General features: G+C 36.7%; 1 protein-coding gene across 4 annotated transcripts in view; it reads left to right on the top strand.

Annotated features, from left to right (window-relative positions):
* Nucleotides 1–11,479, top strand: part of pccb (propionyl-CoA carboxylase subunit beta) — a 94,408-nt gene extending 82,929 nt beyond the window's left edge. For all 4 annotated transcript variants that reach the window (XM_072255634.1, XM_072255633.1, XM_072255631.1 and 1 more), the window contains exons 10-15: nucleotides 2,790–2,913; nucleotides 3,823–3,930; nucleotides 5,500–5,600; nucleotides 8,750–8,848; nucleotides 9,717–9,816; nucleotides 11,200–11,479. In XM_072255634.1, the coding sequence (XP_072111735.1) occupies nucleotides 2,790–2,913; nucleotides 3,823–3,930; nucleotides 5,500–5,600; nucleotides 8,750–8,848; nucleotides 9,717–9,816; nucleotides 11,200–11,321 (654 nt within the window). In that variant the 3' untranslated portion in view covers nucleotides 11,322–11,479. The remainder of the gene's footprint in view (nucleotides 1–2,789; nucleotides 2,914–3,822; nucleotides 3,931–5,499; nucleotides 5,601–8,749; nucleotides 8,849–9,716; nucleotides 9,817–11,199) is intronic.
* The last annotated feature ends 5,253 nt before the right edge of the window (nucleotides 11,480–16,732 follow it).

The raw sequence follows: 16,732 nt of genomic DNA, 5'->3' as shown, positions 1-16,732 counted from the left end.
TGTTTAAAGTGAATTTTAAACATTTGCTTGGTTCTCAGACAGAGCTGGATAAGACACTTGATTAGACAACTTGTTTCAAGAACCAAGAGAAGCACAAGCTCAGTTAATACCTCTGTTATATCAGTCTTATGAAACTACTGTATGCTCCTCTCAAATAAGATATCCTGAGGTTCAGTATTCAGCACTAAATGTATGTGGCCTTGTAGGATCAGATTTATTCTTTAATTTTGTTTGTGTATTTGTCCCCTAGTTTTGTGCTTACAATTCTTGAAGAACAGATAAATATAATGATTTATCAATATTTTTTTTAAAATTTAAACATATGGAGCTAGTAGTCACTATTTGCCGGATTTGTTAGTGGGTTACCTTCCTGAATCCTGGAAGAACATTGGACATAAAATGGAAGTTTAGCCAGACCCTAATAATCTAACTTCCCTATAATCACTTGTATAAGATTGTCTAGCAGGTTTACAGTCATAGAAAAGTAGAGCACAGAAACAGCCCTTTGGCCCATCTAGTCCTTGCTGAACCATTTAAACTGTCTGATCCCATCGACCTGCGCCCAGAGCATTGGTTAATCACGACCTACACCACACAAAGCCATGCTGACTATCCCTAGTCAATCCCTGTCGTATCCAAATACTCATTAGAATACCTTCCAGTAACTTTCCCACTACTTATGTCAGGGTCGCCGGCCTATAATTTCTACCTTTCTACCTGGTGTAATATTTTTAGAACCTTTCTTAAACAGTGGAACAACGTTAGGTATTCTCTGGTACGTCACTTGTCGCTAAGGATGATTTAAATATCTCTGATACGTTCCCTGCAATTTCTGCACTTGCCTCCCACAGGGTCTGAGGAAACACCTTGTCAGGCCTTGGGGATTTATCCACTCTAATTTGCCTCAAGATAGCTAACACCTCCTCCTCTGTAAACTGTATTGGGTCCATGACCTCACTGCTGCTTTGCCTCACTTCATACTACATGCGTATCTCTTTTCTTCTTACCTGCTATGCACCTCCTTTTTTATTCTTTACCAGGGCCTCAATTATCTCTTGAAAACCAAGGCTCCATAAACCTATTATATTTACCTTTTATTCTGACAGGCACACACAAGCTATGTACTCTCTAAATTTCACTTTTGAAGGCTTCCCACTTACCAAGTATGCCTTTGCCAGATAACCGTGGGTCCTAATCCACACTTCCCAGATCCTTTCTGATGCCATCAAAATTAGCTTTTCTCCAATTTAGAATCTCAACCTGCGGACAAAACCTATCTTTTTGCATACTTACTTTGAAACTGATGGCATTATGATCACTAGATGCAACATATTCCCCTACACAATTCCTATCTCATTCCCTAATAGGAGATAAAGTATCGCACACACTCTTGGAACTTCTACGTACTGATTAAGTAAACTTACCTGAAAGCATTTGACAAACTCTATCCCATCTAGTCCTTTTACAGGTTGAGAATTCCAGCTAATATATGGAAAGTTAAAATTACCTACTATAATAGCCTTGTTTCTTGCAACGGTCTGCGATCGCTCTACAAATTTGTTCTTCTAAATCCCGCAGACTGTTAGGTGGTCTATAGTATAGCCTCATTAACATGGTCATACCTTTCTTATTACTCAGTTCCACTCATTAGCCTCCCTAGACATCTGTCCAGACTAAGAGTTACTGTGACAATTTCCTTGACTAGTAACACCACCCCTTCCTCTCACTCTGTCATGTCTAAAATAATAGAACCCCAGAATAATTGATTTACCCACCCTGCAACCAAGCCTCACTAATATCATAATTCCAGGTGTTGATCCATGCCCTGAGTTCATCTGCCTTTCCTGCAATACTTCTTGCATTGAAACATAGGCAGCTCAGAACATTAGTCGCACCATGCTCAACCTTTTGATTTTTGACTTTGTCTGAGGTCTTAACAACATTTGTCTCTGCAACCTCTCCACTATTTGTTCAGGCACTCTGGTTCCCATCCCCCTACAACTCTAGTTTAACACCCCCACCAGTAGCACTAGCAAACCTTCCCGCTAGGATATTGGACCCCTCCAGTTCAGGCAAAAACCACTCTTCTGTACAGGTCCCACCTTCCCTGGAAGAGAACCCAATGATCCAAAAATCTTATGCCCTTTTTTCTACAGCAATTCCTTAGCCACATGTTAAAGTGTATTATTTTCATATTTCTGGCCTCTCTAAGCACATGACATGGGTAGCAAACCTGAGATCAAAGCCCTGGTGGTCCTCTCCTTTAACTTGGCACCTAACTCCCTATGCAGAACCTTATCGCTTGTCCTATCCATGTCATTGGTACCTAAATGGACCACAACCTCTGGCTGTTAATCTTTCCACTTAAGAAGACTGAAGACTTGATCCAGGATGTCCTGGACCCTGGCACCCGGAAGGCAACATATCATCTGAGAATCTTGTTCTCGACCACAAAACTAACTTGCTGTTACCCTAAATAATGAATCCCCATCACCATGGCTTGCCACTTCTCCACCCCCTGCCCCCCCGCCCACCTTCCCTTCTGAGTCACAGGACCAGACTCCGTGTCAGTGACCTGATTGCTGTGACTTAAAACCCTGTTACTTCATCTCTCCAACAGTATCCAAAGTGGTTTAATATAATTCCTATGAGGACCATACTGTTCAACACACAGCTTTGTTTGATCATAGTTTGAAGTTGTGAAAGTATTTTACGACAAGCAAACTAGTATTGAATTAACTTTAATATAAACCACAGTTTAAAAAGCTCTTTTTGAAATTCTGTTTTAGATTGTGGATGAAAGAGAATTTTTTGAGCTCATGCCTAATTATGCAAAGAATATTATTATTGGATTTGCCAGAATGAATGGAAGCACAGTAGGAATTGTGGGTAATCAGCCTAAAGTGGCTTCAGGTGAGTATGTGATGTGGAGAATACATAGCATAATGCTATTAGCACACCATCATCTCTTCCCATATTGCACAGGAACTCAAATACTCATTGCTGTGAACTAGCAATTTGTCTCTTCCAATTTGTGCTGTTGCATGGGCTCGTCATTTGAGAAACTAAATGCAACTGGAGTAATTGTTTTGCAAAGTCTCTATTCAGTCCACTAAGGTGACTCTGAACTTTGTTTTGTCACTTCAGTTCTGCATCCCAGTCTCACCCCCATTTCTGCCATCTCTGTACTTTTCATTGAAATTCCATGTAGCTCAAGGAACAACATATGTCTTCTGCTATTGTGGCTGTCTTCCTATGGTTCCAGTGGACTTCTCTTGAATTTCATTGACACACCATGGTTTTCCAGCTCTCAGTTTAGGGAACCTACACTGAAGTGCCCAATCAAATAAATGGGAACATCAAATTTTTAGGAATTAAGTCATAACTTTTTTTGTATAATTTATTATGAAACACTGTCTTAATTGTTTCTAAGGCTATACTCCCTAATTCTAGATTCCATGAGAGAAATCACCCTCTCCGTATCTACCTGGTTAATTGATCTGAGAATCTTGTATTGATAATATGACTTTTAACAACTCTTTCATCCCAGGAGTGGAAAATACTGAAAATCTTCTGAACAGGCATTTTGATTTTTAAGTAATAACTTGCACTTCCAAAGAATCTTGAAGTTTGGTGTCTGTTTCTGTACCTCGTACCTTTACTAGACTTCAAATTCCAAGTTTCATGCTATCTAGTGATTTGCTTTCTGTTGCCCTTTAGTCAACTTTATTCCTGTTGTGGATTCAATTTCAAGTGAAGGAGAGAATATCAATAACGAGAATTATATCCTATATACCCTATATCATAATTTTATTTTTTTAGGTTGTCTGGACATTAATGCATCCGTTAAAGGAGCTCGGTTTGTCAGATTCTGTGATGCATTTAACATCCCTATCATTACGTTCGTGGATGTGCCTGGATTCTTGCCAGGTAAAAACTAAAAAATAACATAAGCCATTAGAATGTTTCATTTTCATGTTCAACGATTGCTCAAATTGATCAAACTTCCACTGTGTTCTACAAATGCATATTTGTGCTACACTATGTCTTGTCTAATTTGTGTATTTACATACTTGTTAGGTTGATTCACAGCATTGTTTCTGCACTTGATGAACACAGTGGCCCAGATTTTAATGATCTAACTTAAAGTTCCAGCTCATCATTTCTTTATTTTATTATATTTAGAAACAATTCTCTATTGGTAACTCGTTTTATTTATCAGCCTGTTGGATAATTTGGACACAGTGTAATGTTGTAGTGCAGTTCCTGTCTGTTGTTACTGCACTTCGATGCACTGCTTTCAAATTGTATACAGCAATTGTCCAAAGCTTATTTCCTTTTTAAAGGAAAAAGCACTTTTCTCTTCAGATTGCATAGCAGCTGTTGCCAACTGGTACAAGAGTTCACTTAATTCGAAACTTGGCCACAAGCAATTTTTAAACTGAATCTAAGGGCTTATATTATGATGGCAGTACTGTCACTCTTGTGATGTCAATCCTTTTGCATTTATGCTGAACGGTCTACAAAATAAAGCCCCTTCTACAATATCACTTCCTCCTATTAAAGTGGAAATGCCCGGCCTGCACATCAGCATCAGAATTAGAATAAAGAACATTAGTAATTCTTGGGTAACCTCAGAAAGTCCTTTCCATAAAGTATTGATCTGGATTTTATAGTGAAAAATAAGTTCGGCTTGTTTTTAAAGTAATTTGGGGTATAACAAGATGTCTGCATGTTTTTAACATGGAATTCAGGAGTTTGATGTAAGTTTCCCTATATCTCGGTTAAGCTCTGTTCTCTAGAAGCTGAGATACCAGTTCTTTGAGAAATGATTTGGTATTAAAGCTCTTGGATTGCTTCAAGATGCAACACTTAACCACTTATTATTAACTCTACCTGAAAGTAAAAACAGGCTAAGATATTGTGGCTCAAGTCAAACTGTTCCTAAAATTAAATGTAATTTGTGTTCTCTGTACCTTAATCCCATTTTCCATTTACTGTCAATTATTTTATCTTGAATTGAAGTATTTTAACTTGCACTTTATTCTTCAAATTTTGTAAGATTTTAAAAATCATTCACTATCATTTTGGGAAGGTAATAAGTCAGTTCTAGGGGCTTGTGGAAATACAATTTTATACAAATCCTTTCGTACACTTATAAAGCATTATTTCAGGCTCATGATGTTTCATTTGCTACAGTCTATTCCATTAGCTTAATTATAGATAGCGATAGCATAATGAAACACAATTATGGCAAATGCATGGGTAAGGATTACTAGAAAACCTTTAGGAAAACCGACTTCCAGGCAGTTCTCAGGAACAGAAACATTGCATAACCTGTAAAGGACACTATGTCAAAATGCATCTTTAATCATATGCTCCCGTGCAAAGCCCATAGAAAACAGCAAGTACTGTCCATTCTCAAAATCTTATACCTAAATCTAGTATATTGGAATGTCTACTGTAAGTATTTTATTTATAACAATTGTTTACATGCAGGAACCAGTCAGGAATATGGTGGAATAATCAGACATGGTGCCAAGTTGCTTTATGCCTTTGCTGAGGCAACAGTTCCCAAAATTACAGTAATCACTCGAAAGGTAAGTTGTAAGTCTGCAGTAAATCTGCCTGATTAGTTTGAGTTCTACACGGTCTACTTCAAAACCATCTAAGAAAGATGTTTTTCGACCTGGACCAGTGTCACTATCTTAGGCCAAGCTCATCAATGACAAGTCCGAGAATTCTTAGAGGCTTTGTCCTCCACACAGAATTCTATCAACAAGCACGTTGAAATGAACCCAGTTTACATCCCGCTTCAGCGTCAAGTCATAGTTCAGAGCCAAGAGCTGTTTCACACCTGATTACACGCGTCAATCAATGAGGATGATGTTAATCCTACATAACAGTTGACTAACACAGGCTGGACAACAATTATCACCTAATCGGATTTTATTGAACCAATCGCAGATTATATAATCAGCAACCAATAAAAATGGCACATGTACGTGTGTGCACACACACACACACACACACACACACACACACACACACACACACACACAAACACTTAAAAGACGAACAATGTAGATCACCAACATTTCATTTGAAGTTGCACTAACGTTGCCTAGCAGGGTAACGAAACATCTGCAAGCTAACAAGCCAGCTTGGTGAGCTACTCAACAGCAACATCTGAAACACTTTGATTTGGGAGTGCTGGAAAGCTAATTCTGTAAATTTATGTAGTAATATAAGATACTGAACAGAAATGCTTTGGCCAAAGAATTTCTGTGCTGCTGGGTGCATAGTGAATGCTACTACAATTATGTGGACTGGCCACAACATTGGAAATGTCCCAACCATAACATGAATATTTTTCTCTAAATTTTGGGTTTAGTGTTAAAACTTGACTCAGCTAGTCGAAATGCAACCTTTTTCCCCCAAAAGAATACTTTTACTGTTGCAATTATGTAATAGTGTATTCAAAAAATAAATTCATTGGTACGTTTAGAACTGTATTTAACATGTGCAACATCTGCCATTCCATGTCTGTCCAATTTGCATACAGGCTTGACAGTAAACCAGCATTTATCTTCTTTGCTAAATCCCCCAGATTGATAATACTTAGATTAGATTCAACTTCATTGTCATTGTGCCGAGTACAGATACAAAGCCAATGAAATGAAATTAGCGTCTGACCAGAAGAGCAAAAGAGTAGTATTATTTATAAAATAACTGCGATTTAAAAAGTAAGTACTACAGCATACAAATATAAAAGTACTGAGACAGTCCAATATGGGTGCAATACTGCTTAGTGCTGTGAAGTGAGGTTCAGCAGTGTCACAGCCTCAGGCAAGAAGCTCTTCCTGTGCCTGCTGGTGTGGGAGCGGAAGCTCCTGTAGCACCTACCGGATGGGAGGAGAGTAAAAAGTCCATGGTTAGGGTGAGATGCATCCTTGATAATGCTTTTCGCCCTGCCCAGGCGGCGTTTATGGTAGATATTCTCAATGGTGGGCAATTGGGTGCCGATAATCCGCTGGGCAGTTTTCAGCACCTGCTGGAGTGCTTTGCAGTCTGATACGGGACAATTGCCATACCACACTGAGATGCAGTTGGTGAGTATGCTCTCAATGGTACAGCAGTAAAAGTCTGCCAGTATCCTGGGACAGAGGTGAGCTTTCTTGATGCTCCACAGGAAATAAAGGCGCTATTGCGCCTTTTTGATCAGGATGGAGGAGTTCAGGGACCAGGTGAGATCATCGGAAATGTGGACACCAAGGAACTTGAAGCTTGATACACGCTGCACTACAGCTCCGTTGATGCATATGGGGACATGTGTTTGGCTCCTCGCATGCCTGAAGTCCACAATAATCTCCTTGGTCTTCTGGGTGTTAAGGGCCAGGTTGTTATCAGCACACCACACGGCCAGGTGTTGGTCCTCATTCCTGTAGGCCGTCTTGTCGTCCCCTCTGATCAGGCCAACCACTGTGGTGTCGTCTGCAAACTTGATTATGGAGTTAGAACCGTGTACAGGAACGCAGTCATAGGTGAAAAGGTAGTACAGAAGAGGGCTCAGCTCTTCTTGAGACACGCCGGTATTCAGGGTGAGAATGGAGGGGAAGAGGTTGTCTAACTTAATACTTGTGACTAAATAAGCTCTAGACCGATAGTGGGATAGCCTTAACCTGTCATCTTATTTACTGTGAACAGTGCTTTTGCGGTAAGATGGTTTATATGCATCCCTCAGTTTGTGATCTTCACCTTGAAATGTCAGTCTACAACATTTACTTGTGGACTGGAAAAAATAAGTCTTGGGCAGATGAAATTATTTTTTGCATGACGAACAGGGTTTTACTTCCTTATACTGATGCTGCTTGCCCCACTGAGTTACTCCAGCCCAAATTGTTGTAGCTTCTGATTCTCCTTTTTCCACCACTCTATTGAAGCTTGTAAACCAGAATTTTGCATAAAGTAGTTGTTTAAAAGGAAATATAACAATGACCACTACACTGTTTTACAGAGCTCCTTCTGTGGAAATAAAATGAATGGCTGGCTCTTGAGCAGTGTACAGTAGATCTGATGGGTGGGCCATTCCCACCACCAAGTAACACTTTAAGAGCTTGGTTCAAATCCTGGAGAAGAGGCATTCCATAAACTTTGGCAATCTCCTTCAGAAACCACAATCCAATATCTCTTTCCATACAGCCTTCAGCGTATTCTGTACAGACTACCACCTGACTAACTTGATGTCACTGGTGTTTCTCAATACAGAGATGCAAGTGACTAGGCTGTTCCAAGTAAATGGACTGTTCTGCAGTGGGAACAAACTTTATCCCTCTAGCTAAAGAACTTCATGCATCAATCAAATGCTGCATTTTGCTGAATACTCATTCTTCCCAAAAATTGGATATATGTGGATTATGTCCCATTTAAGCTGGACATATGTATGTATGTGAGGTAGATTTTGTGAATTTCTATTTTGTAATTTGCATCTTAAACATCAATACCTTCTGACAGAGGGAGAGAAGAGAGAAACATTTAAAGAAATACAATAAAAATATTGATCACCTGTCTGCCCATTTCTATTGGAAATTATACCAGTCCATAAACAACATTCACCAAGACCCCCATGACCTTTTACCTATTGGTCATCTCCTGTTAGTATTAATGTAATAATAAATTAGCACTGCTGTATACTGCACATTATTTTTTTGAATGGTGCACTGCATGTTTGATGTGTTTTCCTTGACAGGCTTATGGAGGTGCTTATGATGTGATGAGCTCCAAGCACTTAAGAGGAGACATGAACTATGCTTGGCCAACAGCTGAGGTCGCAGTAATGGGGGCAAAGGCAAGTCACATCACTGCATATTCATGCTTTAAAGCTATAGATAGATATAGTCCAGATCTATTCATTGGATAATTAGTCACAATAAAATCTGTCGCAGAGTTGGAGATCTAATTTGTAAAAGTTGATCCAATTAAATGTAAATTTCCTGCTTGGACAAACACATTACATGTTAATAACATCCTTTCAGACTTTTACTAAAAATGATGAATATCCTCTTTTTTCCTTCTGAACAAATTATCAACATTTGAAAAATTTGAAGGGCCAAAGAAGCTCCAATAGACAGTTGTAGTTCTATTGCAACTTAAATAGCAATTATTAACTTACCTGCAAAAAAAAATAGAATGAATGGAGGGAAGTAAAGGCTTCATTCCTCATTTCCCTCTATTACCGTTTCAAAATGTAACAGCTAAATTGATAGTCCAAATCTGATTCGAAGTTATTGTCTTTTAATTTTTATAATATTGTCCAAATAAGATGTAAAAGTTAGTAGTGAGATGTGCACCTTGCACTATACCCACTGGGACAATTGTACCCACTGTGACCTTTCATGCATTGGTTAGGAAATAGTCTATAAATGAGTAACAGAACAAAATGAGTTGATTTGAGTTCCTATAGTTAGCTTAATCTACTATTTTTGTATCAGGAATGAATAAATTGTTGCGCGACTTACCCAAAATCAGAGATTTCCTTGGTACATTATGGGAGGATAATTAGCTGAAAGGAATTAGTTATTGACTTGAATATTTGAGTTTGAGGCTGTTAAAAGATTGATTATGTCAATGGTACAAAATTCTATTGTTGAATCTAATCTCCTTAATGCCTACTATTACTATTGGAAATTTTGATCTTTTACATTTTTCTTTCAAAGGGTGCTGTGCAGATTATCTTCAAAGGAAAGGGAAATGAGGAGAAAGCAGAGGCAGAATACGTGGAGACTTTTGCAAATCCATTCCCTGCAGCTGTTAGAGGCAAGTACCCTGGAGAGGGTATAGTAATTTTCTAAGTTTATTTGACCTAGAATTTCTGCTTACTTTTTCTTCGTTACAATTTAACTAAATCTGTATGGTCATGTACTTGTAAAATTTAAGTCCAACAACAGCTGTTTTTAAAAAGTTATTTTACTGGTCCTGGCCAAAGACAGCCCATACCCCTGATGTAAAATAAATATCTATTGGAATTTCTGCTGTTAATTGAACTCAGAAGCTTTAAAAAATGAGACTTTTTCCTTTCGTTTCATTCTTGAAATCTTTTTTTACAATAGGCTTCTTAAGTGGATTTACTGTAATTAGAATATTTTCAACTTCATCTGCTTAAATAGTGACTGGGTGAATTGATTTTGTTTTAAAGCTCCTCCATTACACTAGTTTACAAATTGTTGCTTTTGGTGATTTGCAAATATGTTTGGAAACAGAAGGCATTTATTTCATAACAGGTGCTCAAATCAGCAATACCTTAAAACTCTGGAGTATCTTGCAAATTATTTGAAGATTTATAGCATATAATTATTTAAAACATAAGATCTCAAATAGAATAGAAGAACAGTGTGCTGCTTGATTTACCATGATTTGGTGGGGGGGGGGGGGTAATTAATCTTAGCTCCAGAGTAGGACATAGGACAAATGTCTACTATCCTACCTTCCTCTTTTTGTGATTAGCTGAACTCTGTTTTCGGGGTGTAATGTGACTCAGTAAATGGAAGAAAGTTATTGTTATTGAATTCTGTTATGCACTTTCCTACGGTAAAACTTAACTGTGCAGAATGAGAAGAGTATGCCTGACCTTTCAAGCAAGAGGCTGAACTTGGTCTGTTATCTGAACGCTTCTAAAAAGATAAAAGAAAAATGCATAACATTAATCTTTAAACATTGCCACTGTAAAATTTCAAAAGAATACTTTTTGGGGAGATTCCTCCCTGTATTCTAGTGCAATGGTGCAGTAGTTAGCTTGCTGCCACATGGCTCCAGCAACCCACGTTCAATTCTGACCTTAGATGCTCCTGTGCAGAATGCACATTTTCCCAGGGTGCATCTGCTTCCCAATGATGTGCCAGTAGATTTTATCTATTGTAAATTGCCACTAATATGTTTGGGGGGGATGGTATAGGTGGGGGAAGGAGGTCAAGAGAGGTAGAGGTTAATAGGCATGAGAGGAGAATAGGTTACAGGGAATGACACTGATGGAACATGGATTTGTCTTCTCGGAAGTGTCTTTGATTTCCTCACCGTAAAAAGTTAGTAATCTTTGGATTCTAATATTCCTGAACTGGGAAGGAGAAAATGACAACTGCATGAAAAACATGTTTTGATATTAATTAAGTGACAATTGACTCTATGTGCTTATGTTCTCTGCAGGTTTTGTTGATGATATAATTCAACCAGCAACCACTCGAAAGCGTATTTGTCAAGACCTAGAGATGCTATCAAACAAGAAACTGACCAACCCTTGGAAAAAGCATGGCAATATTCCATTGTAAAGCAAAAATCTTCAGTGTTACAGGACAATGGGATGGAGAAGTTTTCTATTCAAAAGGACTGAATTATTTTAATGGATTAAAAAAAATATTCAATCTGTTCAGCAGGAACTAAGTTTTTTAGTAATAACTAGAATGAATAAAATAAATAGTTCTTGTGACGCCTATTCACTGTGCCTTTATTGATAAAGTAGTAAGCAGCATAACGTTTGGGCTAAAAAGTGTACACTATCATCAGATGAGTAGATGACAGTGCAATAAATGAGTTGAACCTCAACTTTAACCACTTGACAAGAACTGGATTGCTTTGGATCATGCACTTATTTCATGCCTGATATATTACATTTTGATGTCAAAAGTGGAAAAACCCCACTACTGACTTCTGACCCCAGATTTCTTTTTGATACTAGAAAATATAGGATACGTTTAGGAAATCATTATTAATTTTGACAATTAAATACATGTTCATAGTAGGTTAAAACCAATGGGAATTTAGATTTAAATTGTCAGTCATATTCTTATGACCAGCAAACTTTCAGCTTGGTAAAGGAAAATCAAATTGCTTTACTATAGGCATCTAATAGATACACAGTAGCTTTAAGGTTCAATAGTTTTAATTGTAAATAGGCTGAATATTACTTTGATTTGCTATACAGTATCTTCCTAATATATTTCAATTTCATTTCTCTTATGTTTCCAAGGTAGAAAACATAAAGCAGTCGTAAGGGTGCAAGGGAATATAGATGAGTTACATGAGCAAATATCAAGTACATAGAGTACGACAGAAATCTTAAACTCTGTAAATGGGAGATTGCAGAGCCGTGAGATGCAGAGGGATCAGGGTATCTGTTCGTTATCTGCAAAATCTTAGCAGTAAAGCAAGCAAACAGGACAATGTTATTGTTTGGGTTACTGAATACAAAAGGAGGTTATACTCCCAAGGAGGTTATACTATAGGGCATTGGTGAGACCACATCTAGAATACTGTGTACAATCTTGACTCCTTATTAAAGGAAGGACATTAATGCATGGGAAACAGTTCAGTTAATTTAAGAAACTAATACTTGGAATGGATGGATGGATATTCTATGAGGGATTCTCCAGGAGGCACTCATGGAGTGAGGTTGATTCTGGCTTCGCTCCATTACTGTTATTCTTTTTAACCTACGATCACCCTTATTTAACTTACTTTTACCTACACTTAAAGATTTAAACTATATTTTTGATTTTTCCTTGAATTGTGACTGTGAAATTTGAAGAAATGAGTAAAGAAATACCTACAATATCTAAAACCCGGGATCCTAAAGATGGGAAAGACTCTGATGGAAACGGGAGGAAGAAACCTGAAGCCAAGCAACCCAAAGTAACTTATGATACTCTGCTGAATCTCCTAGATGAAAAATTCGCACAACAACGTCAAAGTTTTAAAGAAGATTTAAAGTCAATTACGGACTCTTTGGAATCACTGGGCTCCGAAGTGAAACAGCAACAAAGTAAAATTACCAAATTGGATAGTGACACTCGGGAGGGAGATTTGAAAATTCAGAGTTTGGAACAGAAATTGTCCTCGACGACTAAACAGCTGGAGCGTTATAAATCTAACAGTATTGATCTTGAAAATCGATCTAGAAGACAGAACTTAGGTATAATTGGTCTCCCTGAAGATGTTGAAGAAGGTGATCCTTTAAAATTCTTCTCTCAACTTTTAAAGGACGCGTTTAGCTCTGCCCCAGATGATCCTCCACTGCTTGATCGTGCGCACCGTTCATTACGTTCAAAACCAGGCCCCGGATTTAAACCGAGGCCAGTAATTCTCCGTTTCCATTATGTTCACAATAAAGAGCATCTTAATCTAAGTTGCCCGTCGGCAAGGTATGATTAAACTTAAACAATATCAGTGCCGTTTAGTGGAAGACTACAGTCCCGAAGCGATGAAGGAGCTTTTATACCTTTGATGACGGAATGTTACCATAAAGGTCTCCGACCAGCATTATTGTATCCCGCACGATTAAGAATTTCTCCCCCGGACAGTTCACCTCGTATCTTCTATTCCTTAAGTATGGTTCGAAGTTTTCTGGATGAGCATTATCCAACTGCTACGGACACTTCGCTCTAATGTCTGGCGCTCGCAGTATCAGCTCTGTTCTTATGTACTTTTTCTTTAAAGCCTATAATCATCGTATGAAGATAGACTTTTATAATTCAAGATTTTTTTATTTTTGGTTGATAGTGTAGGTATTCTTATTTGATTTTTGACACTATTACTAACGATTTGATGGTAAATTTTTACTGTATGGAGGAATATTTTGTTTTTTAGTCTTACATAATTAAGATGGGTTTTTTTACTACGCCATCTCTTTATATTTCTTCTTCCCATAATTCCTTCCTTTCTTTTTTTAAAGTGCCATTTTCAATTATTTAGATTTATGTCTGTAATTGATTGATAATACGGTTTGGCCCTTTCTTCTTTCGTCTATTTTTGATACCATAATATTAAGATTATTACTGTATAAGGTTTTTTTGGTTTTTGGGTGGCTCTTTTTTTAACATATATCTTTGGAGTTGCCTTCTGGAGAAATGGGGGTATATTTAGTGTTACTTTTCTCTTTGGCCTCCTTTAGGCTTAATTCTAGGACTTTACAGGTGGAGAGTGGGGGGAATTTTACTTTTATTTTCTTTTTCTATTGGGCTGATTCCAAATTACAAAGACGTCTGCGGTGTCTTGACTTCCGGTTCCTCTCTGAATATTTGTTCCTCTTTCGATTTCATGAGTTTACATTCTGGTTAACTCTTTATATACCAAAGGGTTAACTTTAAAATATGGCTCAAGCTATTAATTTTGTCTCTTGGAATACAAATGGCTTAAACCATCCAATTAAACGGAAAAAGATTTTTAAAGTATTCCAAAGACTGAAAGCTCATATTATTTTTGTACAAGAAGCTCATGTGAGGAAAGAGGGTAATCAATGTTTTTTCAGGTTTTGGAAGAAACAACAGTATCACTCAAGCTCTCAGGCCAAAGTGAAAAGAGTTTCAATTTTTATAGATTCCTCAATTACATTTGTTCATCATGACATCATTTCAGATCCGAATGGTAGATTTCTATTACTGGGTTACTCTTTAATAAAAAAAGTTGCTATGGTTAATGTTTATGCTCTGAACGTGGACTATCCTGAATTTTTTAAGCATTTATTTACTTTATTTCCTAATTTAAATGAATATATGTTGATAATGGGTGGTGATTTTAATTGTTGTTTAAATCCTTGGATGGATAGATCTATATCCAGTCAAGCTTTACCGAATAAGTTGGCCACTCTTATCAACTCTTTTATGATTGACTCAGGAATTACAGAAATCTGGAGATTTTTACATCCTCGTGAGAAAGAGTACTCATTCTTCTCACATGTTTATCATTCATACTCTAGGATTGATTACTTTTTTATAGACTCTCGCTTAATTCCATCTGTAATTGACTGTAATTATGACATTATTGCCATTTCTGATCATGCTCCATTGAAACTTTCTATCAAGTTAATGGATATATTTCCTACTATCAGACAATGGTGGTTTAATTCTAATTTGCTTCAAGACCCGGATTTTGTTAAGTTTATGAAGGAACAGATTGATCCCTTTTTTTCAGCAAATAATATGGAAGAAATTTCTATCAGGACAGTATGGGACACTTCTAAAGCATATATCTGTGGTCAGTTTATTTCTTATTCTGCTGGTTTGAAAAAACGTATTAAGAATGAAACACTTCGGTTGGTTGAGGAAATTAAAGAAATTGATAAGAAATATTCTACTACTCCTAGTAAGGAGCTCTATAAACAAAGAGTTGAACTTCAAATGGAACATAGTTTATTATTAACATCCTCCACTGAAAATCAATTAATGAAAACCAGAAGTGAGTTTTATATACATAGTGATAAGTCGGGTAAACTACTGGCTAATCAATTGAAAACTGATTTGGTTAAATGTCAAATTATTAAGATTCGTAAACATGACGATACTTTAACAGTCAATCATGATGAGATAAATAAATCTTTCAAGAATTTTACACCTCTTTACACCATTCTGAACTTCCTCATGATTCTAATATTATGCATGACTTTTTAAGGAAACTGAGTTTTCTGAAATTATCACCAGAAGAATCTTTAACATTAAAAACTCCTATCATGGATGAAGAAATAAAAGGTGTTATTTCCTCTATGAATTCTGGTAAAGCACCAGGTCCAGATGGTTTTACAGTGCAATTCTTTAGGTTTTTTTCTTCTATTCTTTCGCCTTGTTTGTCCAGAGTTTTTAAAGAAGCAATCAGATTAGGTAAATTACCATGATCATTTTATGGAGCTTCTATTTCTTTAATTCTTAAAAAGAATAAAGACCCTACTGATTGTGCATCATATAGACCGATATCTCTATTGAATGCAGATTCTAAGATTTTTTCTAAAATATTAGCAACTAGGTTGGAGAAGGTATTACCTCAAATTATCTGTGGACCAGACTGAATTTATTAAAAACTGTTATTCATCTTTTAATATTAGGAGATTAATGAATATTATTTATACTTCACTTACTACTCCAGAATGTGTTATTTCACTAGATGCTGAGAAAGCTTTTGACAGAGTTTATTTGGCCATATTTATTTACTATGCTTGAGAAATTTAATTTTAGCCCAATATTTATACCTTGGATTAAACTGATATACCCCTGTAGCTTCAGTTTTTACCAATAATCAAAGATCTCCCTTTTCTTCGTCCATTATTATTTGATATTGCCCTTGAACCTTTAGCAATTGCTATTCGAGATTCACCTGGCATTCTTGGTATTACCTGTGTGAATGAAATACATAAGCTATCATTATATGCAGACGATTTGCTATTATATATTTCTAACCCTGAGGAATCCATTCCTGCTGTTTTATCCTTGTTGGCTCAGTTTAGTAATTTTTATGGTTATAAATTAAACCTTAATAAGAGTGAACTATTTCCCCTAAGTAAGCAGGTTCCAATTTATAGAGGTTTACCATTTAAATCGGTTACCGTTTTCTTTACATACTTAGGGTTAAAATTCCAAAAAAGCATAAAGATTTATTTAAGGCTAATTTTTTACCTTTAATTGATCAGATTAAACTTTTGTTTACCAAATGGTCACCAACGTCTCTATCATTCATAGGTCAGATTAATGCTATCAAGATGATTATTTTACCTAAATTTTTATATTTATTTCAAGCGGTGCCAGTTTTTATTCCAAAATCCTTTTTTGACAAGGTTGATTCTAAAATCTCTACATATATATGGCAGAATAAAAATCCCAGGGTAAAAGATACTTACAGAGATGTAAAAAGAAGGAGGGGTCTGGCATTGCCGAATTTTAGATTTTATTATTGGGTAATTAATATTAGATATTTAAAA

The sequence above is a fragment of the Mobula birostris genome, chromosome 4, assembly GCF_030028105.1.
Source record: "Mobula birostris isolate sMobBir1 chromosome 4, sMobBir1.hap1, whole genome shotgun sequence".
Lineage (NCBI taxonomy): Eukaryota > Metazoa > Chordata > Chondrichthyes > Myliobatiformes > Myliobatidae > Mobula > Mobula birostris.
Note: the sequence above shows the minus strand (reverse complement) of the source record. Positions and strands in the feature narration are given on the sequence as shown.